The sequence below is a fragment of the Chaetura pelagica genome, unplaced genomic scaffold, assembly GCF_000747805.2.
Source record: "Chaetura pelagica isolate M959 unplaced genomic scaffold, ChaPel_1.0 scaffold281, whole genome shotgun sequence".
Taxonomy (NCBI): Eukaryota; Metazoa; Chordata; class Aves; order Apodiformes; family Apodidae; genus Chaetura; species Chaetura pelagica.
Window position 1 is genome coordinate 469,059 of NW_009952058.1, and position 14,165 is coordinate 483,223.

The following is a 14,165-nucleotide window of genomic DNA, read 5'->3' on the forward strand; positions in this document are numbered from 1 at the left end:
ATAAAAATGCAGTGTCAAATAAGGTTCTCTTGATATTTTTAAGCAATCTAACCTTTGGTCCTGGCCAAATTCCAATTTGAATAATGATTGTCTGACTACCTACATTCCTCTTGCATTTTCAATTGGAGAAGTTAGCTTTCCCCTCCCATTTTAACAGTGATTGTGTAACAGTGCTCTGCAGTACTAAGTAGGTGCTGCATTCTTCTACACTGGTGGATATGTTTTATTGGTAAGTAAAATGATGTTATAGGGGTATAATGGTTTTACAGGCATATTTATACCTAAATATAGATATTTAATAAATATCTTAAATTGTTCTGGAGTGGCAAAATCACAGAAAAGATTCCAAAACACTGTGTTGCCTCACACCATCACCAAAGGAAAAACCTGCTAGTGTAAAATACTGTGTAATAAAATATACTGACATATTTTAAAAATCGTCCTTGACTGGTGAAATTAAACTCTAGGCATGTTAAAGTTACTTGAAACAACTAAGGGCAAATGCACTGTTCTCAGCCTTGTCAGATGCTTGTGAATTTCTCCATGTGCATTTGCAAATATATACTGGAGAGTAGGAAGGGTCTGTAAGCACCATGAGCACTTCAATTGCAGTCTTTGAACACCTCATCTCTGTCTTGTGAACCTGCTGCTGCCTTGTGGCAGTATACTGGGTTGAATGCTGGAGGGCCACTCCTCAGCTAATGGGGTGCTGTAACTGGGGTTCCACTGGGGTATTACTGGGGTTCTACTGCTTTATCACATTCCTGGGTCCCAGCCTGGACCTCGTGCCTGCCGTTCTCTCAGAAGGACACTGGCCCCTTCTGTGCAGGCTGCCCATGGAGCACTTGAAACACATTGTGAACATGACAGAAGTGTTATGTGTGAGCAAGAGGTGGAGGGAGAAGTGTTTTGCGTAGTACAACACAGGATACCTAAGTATTGCTCTGCTTGAACCAGGGAATAGGCTTGTGGCTGAGGAACCAAACTAGAGATACCAGGTTGCCTTTGGAGGCACTGACAACCTCCTCGTTGCATTACTGTCTCCCTAGTCTCAGCTGCTCCCTGCATATCTGGCCAAAGCCTGAGGATCTGGCACTGTACAAGGAAACCCATCATCTTGTGCTGAGTGGAAGAATCTCCTTTGGGTTCACATCTCATGAGCTAGATGCCCAGCAGGTTGGCACCTAAGCGTACTTAAGGATCTGAGCTCGTTTCTGCTGTTTGGAGATAGATGCTAAAGATTTATTGGCTTTGATGCAGGTGAAGAGAAGGAAAAGGGTTTCTTAGCCAGTGTTTTTCCCAGTGGCAGAAGTCTGTGCTTGGGTGTGAAGGCAAACAATTGCCTGCACAGTTCCCGCATCACTGTTACCAAATCCTGGATTGGAAGGCCTCTAAAGTATTGCTGGTGGGAGAAGGGCTGGAAAAAACCTGTGCTCTGCTCCCTGGGCATCACAGCAAGCCATTGCCTAATCAGGCGTAATACACTGTGTGAAACTATGAAGAGGGATCACAGGAGACATATTTTAAAGAGAACAAATATAGCATTAAAGTGAGTGAGCAACAGGGTGAGAGACAGTGTATAGAATGCATTAAAGTTAATAAAGCATTGCAGGAGTGGGGACTGCATTTCACTGTGAAGGAATCTAATTTAGTGCTTCGTAATTGGAGGATAACAGTCCTGCCGGAATGAAGTTAGCTGTTCATTTTGCCAAACTCTCAAAGTCTCTTGGTTCTCCTTGTGAGCATCTCTCAGAAAGTGGATCCGTCAGAGAATTTAGAATCGATTGGTGCTTCACACCAATGGTCCCTTTCAGCCTCCTAAGTGGATTTGGTTCCTCTGGTGCATATTTATTATCTATTTTATTATCTGCTTATTTATCCAGTAAAATCAATGCAGATTACGTTCTCTCTGCTTGGCATGGCAATGAGGGAACACCTGCTGAGCCTAGGTTTTCTCTTGGGCAGAGCAAGATGAGGCCCCTTTGACCCTCTCTCTCTCTGGATGCCTGGTGTCAGGTAGTGCTGTTTTGTGGAATTCCAGATCCCCCAACCTTTCCCGCCTTGTCCCTGCTGCCATGGCTTTCTGTTCATTTGACAGAGGCATGTATAGCAGTGAACAGTATGGAAGTGTCTGACACAGCCCAGATTTAATAACCCAGGAAGGTTAGAACTGGACCTCCTTGCTTTCTAAGCTCCTGCTGCAATGGAGGAGCCCAGGTGGGTCTGGATCCAGTCCTTTACGTGTCACAACTCAGACTGGGCAGCCCAGGGTGATTAGGACTGAACCCCCTTGCTTTCTAGACTTCCTTCAGAGAGGAGCCCAGGTGCGGCTGGGCCCAAAATCCTTCTCTCAGACCTGGTCTTTTCCCAGAGAGAGTGAATGTATTATGGTCTGAGTAAAAGCTTGACTGCCCCTTGATCAGATTACGGTGCAGTGACACACAAGGTCTGCTTATAACAAGTAACACATCTATTACAGTAGTAAGAGTTAATATTGAACAACCTAAACAAAACCACCTGCATATATATATTAAGTAAGCGAAAAGGGATGAGAAGAGAAAGGTGAGAGGAAAGGGGGATTGGGAAGACGAGAGTGAAAGACAGAGATAAAGAGAACAGGAAAATCACCAGTCCTGGATCCAGCATTGTTGGTCCAGTCAGCAGGGGAGGGTCAGTGTCGATGGTCAGTGTTGATGGAACTCCCAAAGCCCACCATTGCAACCCCCTTTTTTATAGGCCTAGAATCTTGATTTCACAATGAGTACTATGTGATTGAGCCATACATGTGTGAGCAGCTGGAGTGGACCTCTGCCCCCTCCACCCCTCGATCATTGTCATTATCTCAATCATCATCGTTATCTCATCTATGCAGGCCATTACTGCAGTTTCCATCCTCCCAGGCAAGCCTTTTGGGATGCATATATGCAGGGGCTACAATGGGGTTTTGATACCATTTCCCAAAGTAGGTCTGGAGGGCTGGTTCCTCACAGTGTCCCATTCCTGGACCCTCAAGACCAGGAGTGTAGTGCCTGAGAAGAGCTGCTAAAGAGCGGAATTATGGACATGGGTAGCTGAGCAGGACCTTTTGTGCTAAGAGAAAGTCTTCTTTAGTTTGAAATGCCTGGAATCTCCTTGGGATAGCAGTATGGCCCTGAGTGGGCACCCCAAGCAGTGCTGTCTCCCACAGGGAGGTTGAGCAGCCAGGGGGATGCTGCTGTTTTTGTCCCCAGACCTAGAAGGTTCTGATATTTACACGGCATAGGTGCTGCAGGGACTAATTCATAAGTGTTTGTAAAGTGCTTTGGGGATGAAAAGTGCTGCTGAAATGTGAACTATTATTAAAACAAGACTGAATAGTGAAAGAGCTAGGAACAATCCCACAGGGAACAGCCCCTCTCAGGCAGGGGCTGGAAAGTTGACCTCATTGGGTTTTTCCATTTCTACTGTTATGATTACAAAATAAAGTGGACTTGTTCAGGGAAAAGACTGGTGTAATATCCCTGGCTGTAGTAGCTGAAGGTGAACCTTTGTAAGCTCTGTGGGTCTTTTCTCCTGCTGGGCAAAAATAGCTGTCATATGGGCTTGGAGAGAATGTCTTCCCCACACTACTGTGATCCAGTTTTGGCCGTGACCATGGGGAAATTCTGTATTCCTGGCTTTTAAAAAATAAATGAACCTTCTATGGATGAAAAATATATGGCTGCCTGTACTACAGACTGGAGCTCTGTGTGTCCTGGTGGTAGGAAGGTTGTATGCAATGGATACACGTGTACATACACATTCAATGGCATTGCCCATTTGTCCTCGCTTTGTTCTGGAGGGTTTGTGCTGAGTAAGTAGAAGGTAGTTCTTATCTGCCTGGTCCCTTCAGTCTCCTTGCCTATACCTCCAACAGAAGGCCAAGCTGATTACAAGCACCAGTAATTCCTTTTTGTTGAGGGTGAACACTCAGACATGGGCTTGACATAAGCAATTAGTTTCACAAAGACAGATGATCAGCCACCAGAGGACAATGCTGTTGACTTGGGTCTCAGAGAGTTGTTGGAACTGAGACATGACATGATCCCATCATCTGCTGACAGCTATTCTCTGAAATGACTCCAGTCTCTGCAGTAGAGGCTGGACTGGTCTGACCTCCCTGACTTTAACACAGTGTAGCCAAAGGGCTGGGCATTGGACAAGAAGGATTGGTGGAAGAAGAGCTACAGGCAGAGGAATATCAGTGGATCTGCCTTGAAGGCCAAATGTATGATTGACTTGTCAAATAATCACTTTCCCTTTTTCTTACTTTTCCTTTTTTTTTTTTTTTTTTTTTCCTTCCTTGCTCAGGGAGTGTAAGAACCGAAGATGAGGCCCAGGGCAGAGTGCTACTCTCCGAGGTTTTGGCTGGTGCTGGCAGTCCTCGCGACAACGGGAAGCGGGGCCAATGCCCAGAAAAGCCACCCGAGCATTGGCATTGCGGTCATCCTGGTGGGGACCTCAGACGAAGTGGCCATCAAAGATGCCCACGAGAAAGATGACTTCCACCACCTCTCAGTGGTGCCTCGGGTGGAGCTGGTGGCCATGAATGAGACAGATCCCAAGAGCATCATCACCCGCATCTGTGACCTCATGTCAGACCGGAAGATTCAAGGGGTGGTATTTGCTGATGACACAGACCAGGAAGCCATTGCCCAGATCCTGGACTTCATCTCTGCCCAGACCCTCACTCCCATCCTGGGCATCCATGGAGGCTCCTCTATGATCATGGCAGATAAGGTAAATTTCAGCTTCCTTCTATTGTAGACCTGCAGATTGAAACTTAAAACAGAAAGAAATCACCTTATTCTGTGATCCTCAGGTGTAGTCTCTTGGGGCCGAAGGGTTGGGGGATTAGAGACTCTCAGATTCAAAGACAGATTAAAAGAGATAACTGTGTGTAGCACTGCTGAGAAGAGTCTGTTAATCATGCGGAATTATCTGCAACAGAGAAAAACTGAGGAGGGAAAGGAACAGGTAGAAGAGAGCTGCAAAAGAATCAGCCCCTTTCTTCTCCCTTAGGAAAGGTAAAGAGCCCCTGACAACTGTGATTTTAATTTTTTTTAAAAGGTTTTATTTTTGCCTGTGTTTTACCTTAGAAGAGCCAAGGCTGCTAGCTTGGGTTTTTCTTGCATGCAGCCGGAGAACATTGTGGTATTTTCAGGGATGTTTAATACAGCTCTGACATCTTAATTGGAAAATAATTGAATCTTTAATAAAGCCATCCTCTCTCAGAAGTGTTCATTAGCTCCTAAAGTTAAATAGGTGTTAGCTAAAGCAACTAACCAGTCTGAACCGGCTAAGTCCTTCTCTCCACTGCACTACTTTATTCCTTCATATCAATGACATTTCACTGTTTTCCCAGGCCCCAGACAGTCTTCTGGGGAATTGCTACACCAACAAGCCTTCCCACTGCTGCTTATGAATAGGGTGAGGTGTAGAGAGAGTAGCATCTTTGGCCAGTTCCTCAGCTTAGAGAAGCCTCTGTGCTTTGCAGCTGAATCTGATAGAAATCTTGTCCCTGGGAGCAACAGGGGACTCAGAAATTCACGCCTGAGTGTGCATTTGGCCAGCTGGTGTGGCTAACAGTGGCCTCTGGGCTGCTGTGGGCCAGTGGGAATATCCAGGAGAAGTGGGCTGCCTGTTTCCCTGCAGGATTGGTGCCAGACATTCAGGGCTAATGCCTTTACTGAGAAGACCCTCTTAACCACACTTCATGCATCACAAAGAAGTAAACAGGGATGCAAGCTGACGGCCTTTTTATTTTACAGGTCACTCTTAAGTGAATCTGAAACATTTAACTAGGCAGAATCAGGTCTAATTGAATGAAGGGGGAGAATTAAGCTGGCCTCTGTGGCAGCTTTTCCTCAGAAAGAGATCTAGTGGGCTGAGAAATCCGGGCACTTTTTTTTTTTTATTTATCTTGTGAATAAATTGTCCAGTGCAAGCTATCATAGCAGAGTAGATGGGAATAAATTAATAGCAAATTATTTTCTCACTCTGACCAGCCAAACAACGTACAGTTAATATGCAGTGTTATTTTCTCATATCAGCCTTCGAACTAAAGCAGTCATGGAAAAAATAATCACAAGCATTTTTTTTTTTTTCTCTCTACTTGAGTAGCTGCACAGATAACAAAGTCCCCATTCCACCCACAATGATGCTCTTCTGTCTTGGAGGACAGTCAGGCAACAATGCTGCACCTTGATGCTCTTCTGCCTGCTGCGTTGCATGGTCATCGATTGCTGTGCGAAACAGGTCTGAAGCACTACTTGAGTGCTGCATTTCACACAGTGGCATTTTACATTCTTTTTGAACAAGTGTAAGTGTTACTGATGCCAGACCTCCTAAGCAGTGGGAAAAGGTCCTTGTGACTTTGAACATGGCAGGCCAAATTCTGATTTCAGATTCCTGCAGCGTAAATCCACCATAGCCCTGTTGCCTTTGGCAGAATTAGATCAGATTTACGCTGCTGTAATTCAAAAAGGAATTTGGCCTATTGAACTTTGCAAAGATTCTCCTTTCTGCCTATCTCTAGCCTCTCCTTGGGAAGGCAACATCTCCTGCGACTGCCCTGTATATCCCACTGACTTGCTTCTAAAGAGCATTCTGGCAGGCAGCCCACAGGGAGCTCAAAGGTGGAAGTGTTACGAATGGAGACTTCTGTTTTATCAAACTTCCTCTTTTCTTTTTTTGTGGTTTTGCAGACAGGAGAAGCAAGTTACACACACAGATCTGCAGTTTTAAGAAAGGCCGAGATTTCTTTTAAACATAAATTGACAAAGGCTGACCTTTACAGCTTTTGATTCACAGATGCATAATCTTTATTGGATAATAGGTATTTGAAGAATTGAATTAAAACATGGTAGAGAGTAAATACATTGATATTCCACTAAAAATACTGAAGTCAGCCTGGTAAGTCCTTAAACAATCTATTTTCCACAGAGGGCCTTGACAGAGGCTTTGCTTTTAGTGACTCTTAGTCATGTTCTTTGCAGATGAGTTGTGTGGCTGGGGATTGATCCTGCAAGAGTGGCTCAGTTATTTCAGCATCCCCTCAACACCCACAGCAGTCAGCTGTGATTGAACTCACTCAGCATTTCACAGGTTCAGATCTACACTTATAGCTTCGTTATGCTGCCTGTGCATTTGTGATCAGTAGTGCCAATGCAAATCTAAAGAACACTACAAACCACTAATGCCTGGGTGTGACAGATAAACCCCTCTTTTCTGGAGGTCATTGCAGAAAATATCCTCAGTTCAACCACGTTCCCTGGAGTAGCATGGGAAATACTTTTTCACCTTCAATGAGGGTTTAATAAGTGTGTCTGGGAGGAAATTTGGGTCCATGTATAAAAAGGACTTTGTAGTATACTGTGAAGCTGGTAAATTGAGACATGAAAAGGCAGGCAGAAAAAAAAGAGGGGATTTCAAGCCTGAATTTTCTTTCCTCTTGTATATATATGTGTGTGTATAATGTGCACTATTGGTTGGCTTCATCTCAGTTAACATGCACCTGGAAGTTTGCTACCTGCCAGCTGGAGGTCTAGGCATAGTTACAATCAGTGGGGAAGGAAGCATCACCTGCAGACAGTTCACCCCACCCACCTCAGGGTGCAGTGAAGTGCTTGAGGGATAGCCACTGTCTTGCTACTGCTTAGTGAGGAAGGCTGTATCCTGACTTGCTTGGGATGCCTCAAGTTAAATGCCATGAATCGTACCCTTGGTATAGTGTAGCAGGTAGAGGTATGTTGCTAAAATGTAGCATCTGGATTTCCTGATGGTTTTATTCAGATTCATGTTTTTTAATATTTAATTTGATACAATTTTGTAGATATTGTTTATATATATTTTTTTTTCCCAGTGTTTTGCCATTTGGCTCTGAAAAAGAAGTATGTAGTAATTTGCATACGTTTTTGCTGTTTTGCTCCTGTGTGCTCATGTCTCTAATCCCACCTGTTTAGCTGTAACAGTGTTACGTTTGATCTCTGCCTAATTTGGTATCAGAAGGGAATGACCAGTGAATCTGTGTGCACACCATGATCCAAGTTTTAATTCCAGGAAAACGGTGATGCACAAGCACTCGATGTGCCTCACTTGAGCTCTGAAGAGACCATTTTGCCAAGGGAAAGTCTTGTCATAGCTGGTTTGGTCCCTTTAGTCTTCAATGAGTGTGCCAGCAGTGATGCCAAACAGTGGGAACTGCAGCAGTAATTTTGTCAGGACTTGGTGTCTTGGGAATGATTGTTGAGGACGTGCAATAGCCTCTGTGGTAGCTCCTCCTAGAGAAGCAAACTGCAGCTGTGGGGTAAGTTGGAAGAGTGGCCATACTGTTTCAGCCCTACAAGAAAGTGCCTGGTCCTTGTTTTGGTGCTAACACCTTGAAAAGGGACTAGGATAATAGCAGCATCTTGCTTGGACCTCTGATGAGAAAGGGAATAGCATGGTTCACTGCTGGTCAGTGTTTAATCTGGAATAGATGAGATGGAGAGAATAATGCCACCAATGGTAGATTCATATGATCCAAAAACTTAGCTTGTTGAAGCTCTCTGGTCTCTTCACTTTGCCTGAAGTTGCTGCACTGACCTTTCTTTTTATAGTTTTGTGTTGCCTGATCTTAAGCATTAGTTTGCATTGTCCAGAAGACTGCAATGCACTCGTGACTGGTGAGCATATCTGCTCCCATTCCAGTATTTAAAATTATTTCTCCTTCTCCCTAGTTGTTTTGGAAGCAGAAATTCAAGTCTTTCACAGTGTGAAAATAGCTGACAGATGAGGATGCTCTGTGGTAGGAGATGGTGGAAAGAAACCTTCAAGGCTGCAAGCCAGACTTCAGTTCAGATAAGCACACAAACCAGTATCTTGTGTTTGCAGACCTGAGACTGGAAATCAGGGCTGAGCTTATATTTTCATTAAATTTTCATATTACTTGCTATTACCTCTGCCTAGGACTAGGAGATAGAGAAACAGTCACAGAAAAGGAAAAAAAACCCAACAACAATGTACATCTATAAAAGCAGAAAAGGTAAGAGCAGAAAATGCCTCGAGTTCTCTTACAGCACAGATAGTGACCATCAATTTTGGTGCAACTGTCCCTTGCTGTTTTCTCTACAGTCACGTTATTTTGCCAAAGCTTCTTGTCCTGTGCAGCTTTATAGTAACAAAATGGTACACAGGCAGCACCCAGGAAAAATACTGGAAGAAGACAGTTATGTTTTCCCAGCTGAAAATTATTCTCCTCTGTCTCTGCATCCCTTGCTATTTTCTCCAGGTCTTGCCCTTGTGGGGTGGCCATAATGCTGGAAATAAAATTGTAAGAAAAAATGATCTATTAAATTGGGCTGTGCCCATAAAATCTGTATAAAAGCTCTGTGAAACTAACCTGAAATCTAGAATCCATGATCCTTTTTAGGCCAGAATCTCCTTCCTTTCCTCACCCAGCACAGAACTGACTTTTCTGCTATTCCCTCCACGACCTTGCTCTTTTTTTCCCTTTCACACCAAAGCTGAAAGTTCTTCTCTGCCTTTCCATCCTCACTTCATAAATCAATGTTCCCTTTCTTTTGTATTTTCTGTCAAGTTTTCTGACACATATTGTCTTTTGCAATGTTGAAGATTGCTGTGATTGCTCCATGCTTGGGCCATTCTGCAGCAGCAATGGTATTTTTTTGTATTTTGATGGGGAGCAAGTTCAAACTTGGACAATAGGTGTAGAGCACCAGGGAAGAAAATTAGTTGCTGGTCAGAGAGGAGCAAAATGATGCTGTAGGTACAGGGGAACCAAAACTAGTTGGCTAAGTTGAGCACCTAGATACACATTGAAACCAGGACAAAGTCAAAGACTCTGGGACAGTGCTGCTAAAAGCAGAACATCTGTAATTAAAATGAAAGCACTTTCACTCTCAGGTTTCCAAAGGTTAAATAATAGAGATGCATGGGGAATGCAAACCTCATTTTTTCAATGTGAATTTGTTTCATTTCCATTAGGGATGATGTCTGAAATTTTTAGAGCCCTTGCGTGAAGGAAATTCAGTAAAAATATCAAAAGTTGTTCCCTTTGAATGGCTTCTATGAGCTGAAGTGAAAAAAATTCCAAACAAAATGCTGCTTAGAATGGGGAAAAATAAAATATATATTTTGATCTGCAAACATTGGAGGAGTATAGTTCAATGTTATTAGAAGACTTCTATCCCTTTTTTTCTCTCCAAAGCAAAATTACATGCTGTTCATGACATTTCACAAAGCAGTTTTATTTCTCTGAAACTGCATTTTAGTGATACTATAAATGTTCCCTGGACTAATCTAGTGATCTTAAAAAATAAAATTAAAAAAACAGCAGTTTCCTGTCAAGCTTTTAATAATTTTATTAAGGATATGATGAATACACTTCTTTCACTTCTAGTGCTTTGTTTTCTTCTGCTGCCAGATGAAAGCTCTGTGCAGCTCACAAAAAATGAACTAAATAATGTGTTCTCAAGCTAGGAGTCTACTGCGAAAGGTGGGGAGGGAAAAGAAAGGTAGGTCACAGAGACATAGAGAATAACAGCCAGCATTGGATGCCAATGTTGTTTTTCCCGAGTGTACACATGTAATAACAGGCCAGGTGGAGCTGTAATTTGTGTTTACATCTGTGCCTAATCTGTCCATACAGAATTATATTTTTTCATATAAAGAAAGGGAATATAAGTAGCATACTTTGGTGGAGTGTAATTAATATCTGAGAATTTCCCTAGAACAACTGTTACTGCTTTACAAATAAATCCCTCAGATATTAGGAAACCTGGAAATGAACTTTTAAGAGCTTTAACCTCTCCCCCAGGCCATTAAATCCTTCAATATAAACTCTCATTTTCTAAACAAGAGTGCAAGTGCTCTTGTCAATATTATTTCAATGAAAAAAAAACACTTTTTCAAAGAAATGTATTGCTTAACCTATTAAAATAGCCTGCTGATTAATTTTTAACATTTCCCTCAACTTTATCTCCCACTTACTTGGGAAGAACTCAATTTCAAGGCTTTCACTTTTTTTGTTGTATTATTTTCAAGAGTTGCAAGACAGTAGCGTGGAGTTTGAGGTTGGGTGGGATTTTTTTGTGTCACTTACAGGGATTTTTATTGGTTTTTTTTTTTATTTTATTTTTTTTTTAAAAAAAGCTTACGGAAATTTAACTTTCCTTGAAATATCCCCATCACTTTTCCCCTCCCTAGTAATTTCTATGGAGTGCACTTCATACCTGCTTTGAGCCTTGGAAATGCAGAGCCTTGGACAACTGCATTCTGAAGGTACCATCTTTGCTTAAGTGTTGAAGGCTTGGAGAAAGGAAAACCTGGAGAGAGCCTGGTGACTCACACCCTGCTGAGGTGCTCGAGGGTGCTTTTGGGCAGTGACAGTGCTGGGGCAGGGGTAGGATGCTGAAGGAGAAGCCTACATGAAGGTGTGGTTGCCTTCTGTTGGCAGGAGTTGTCCCAGACAACAAACATCAAGCAAAACTGAAGTCTGATTCCTTTATAAATAGCTACAAAAGGCTGATGTAAACTACTTTATTTTAGGTCATAGAATTCTTCTTCCATGAGTATTGAGTGTTAGTTTACTTCTGTTGTAGTGATGTTTTCTTTTGAGTGACAGAAGACCTTTCCTTGCCTGGCTCTGAACACTACTGCTGCGACCTACCTGAAGGAAAGAGAAGTTGAATTAACCTTTTTCCTACTAATGCTTAAAGGTGCTGTTGTCATTGTCTACCTGAAAATAGAAGTATTGAAAAATCAGTAAGGAAAAGATTGATTTCTACTGAGCTTGGAGCTTACAAGTAATAGGGCTTTTGTGAAAAAGTTATTTTTTGCCAGATTTCTGACCTTGACTTTTATACTGATGATGTTTGGGGTAGATCTCCACAACTCTAAGCACTTATCTGAAGAAAATCTGGGAGCTTGATGAGATCTGACCCATAGTTATTTATAATAATTATTGTAACCCCTTTCTTCAAAACAAAAAACCTAACACAGAAGTATTAAATCAATTTGTGCCATCCCCAGCCGGACAAGGAGATTAGTTTCTTCATTCTGGAGCAGGCAGTCCTTTATTACAACCCCAAGCGGTTACTTGTCTCACAAAATCTAAATTAATTACACTCAAATTTGTCCCTACTCTAAACTGGCCTCAAAACGAAATTGAAAACATGGAGTGTGAAATTGCCTGATGCTGCTGCTTTAGATCCGCGTGTCATTCTTTAGTAACCGCGGGACAGATAGAAACAATTCTTTCCAGGGAATCTCTTATTCTCTTTGTCTTTTATTTGCCTCATTAACCAAGTTTGGAGGGGATGGATTATGAAGGAAGTTAAGGGAATTACATATACACAGGCTGGAAAAAAACCAAAAATCAGTGTATAGAAAATGATATATTTGTGGTCTGTGGCTCTGTTACAGGTCTGGAGGAAGTGATATAGGAAAAAAAGACTGAAACAGCTACATGTTTTTATTGTAGGTTGGCTGAACAACAAGTCAGGGTATGATTTATATACACGGTGAATAGAGGTAGACTAAGATTAGAAGAAATAATGCTTGGTGTAGCTGCCAGAAGTAGAAGTAGGAGAAACAGGATAAAATTGAGAGAAGATATTAAATGATATATTATGGTAAATTAAATGATAATATTAAATGATGTATGTGTGTATCAAGAAAAAAGTTCAGGCACTGAGTTTTATTAGGCTGTGCTTCAGTCAGCTTGTGGAAGAGTGTGGAAACCACGTTGCTTTAGCTGTTTCCAAGCAGGACTGAACCAAGTGCCAGAGAATATATTATATATCTAGAGTGGAGGAGAAAGAGGATGAACAAGATGAGAGACAGACAGGAAAACTCCTGAATCTAGGATTGTGGTGGAGGAGGAGAAGAGAAAAAGAGAGGGCTTGTTTGAAGTAAGTTCTGAGGGTGACTGAAAAATAAAATACCCTAAAGGCTCTGTTGAGGGAATTTTCTCTGTGCTTTGGCAAGAGCTTCTAGCTCTGTGTCTATGAGGTTCCTGATAATAGCAATAAATATGTTTCAGAGGAAGGGGGAAGAAGGAATGAAGGACATGAAGAGTTTTAAGTCAGGCACACACAGTGAGGAGGATTGATCTAAAGGGTGCCAACAGAATCAAGCAGGTCTGGTGGACCTGAGTCCTTACTGCAGCTCTGCTATAAAACATGACTTCAAGACAGTTGTTCAACTTCTGTCTACAGCAATTTGCCCTTTGCAAGAAGACTGTAACAATGCTTTTGTAAAGTACTTTGAGCTTTACAAAAGGCAAAAGCTACCTAATTGGTAGGGAGCAATTAATAGATTTTTCTAGCTGAAGTAAATACAATGCTTAATATGAAAATCTGGCCTCCAGGAGGAGAGGCTGTAACCCCCATTAGAGGTGGTTGAATAGCTGCGGCAGGCAGGAGAGCTTATTGTATGCAGGGCTGATAGTACTGCCTATTGTAAGCTTGCCCAACATTCCCCATTATAAGATCCTCTTGGGGGTTTCCTGTACCTTTGCCAGACTATGACTGTTTGAGCAAAGTTTCCTGTGCCAGGTGTATGCCTCAAGCGGATTGATTTATTTCGCTATTTATTTGGAAAACAAAACAACTCTTCCTGAAAATACGGCACAGGAAGATACGTGATTCACCCATGTTGCAAGAGCTGGCACATTTTCCTTCTAAGGTTCTGCCTGACCACCAGTGGCCCTCACAACAAGGGACCAGGGCTGGAAAGGGTGTCTTGCAGGGGAGGACTTTTAAACAGAAATAGTCTTGTTATAAGCATGAGAAACTGTATATATGCAGCAGAGTCTTTTTACATGTTTGCTGCATATCTCTCAAAGAGATCTTGACCTTGCAAGCTGTGCTTCAAAACTGTACTTAGACCTGGGGGCTGCACCTGCCATGCTAGGGCAAGAGGCTCGTCTGTGGGGTCCCAGTGGGACCCAGCTGGGAGAAGTGCGCTGTGCGGTAGGTGGGGATCTGGGCTGAAGTGTGGGTGAGGTGGTGGGACACAGAAGGTGTCATAAGCCAATGGGAAGGAGGAACATCTGGAAAACATCCTGAAAGAAGGAGAGGAGGATGGGCCTGGGCAAAGGTGAGAAGTGGGAGATGGGGAAGAGGAAAAAGTGGAGAGGGAAA

At 42.6% G+C, this 14,165-nt stretch overlaps 1 protein-coding gene across 1 annotated transcript in view; it reads left to right on the forward strand.

The window, feature by feature from the left end:
• Positions 1 to 14,165, forward strand: part of GRIN2B (glutamate receptor, ionotropic, N-methyl D-aspartate 2B) — a 211,303-nt gene that overhangs the window by 33,347 nt on the left and 163,791 nt on the right. The window contains exon 2 of the mRNA XM_010003847.1: positions 4,330 to 4,758. Within this exon, the coding sequence (XP_010002149.1) occupies positions 4,348 to 4,758 (411 nt within the window). The 5' untranslated portion in view covers positions 4,330 to 4,347. The remainder of the gene's footprint in view (positions 1 to 4,329; positions 4,759 to 14,165) is intronic.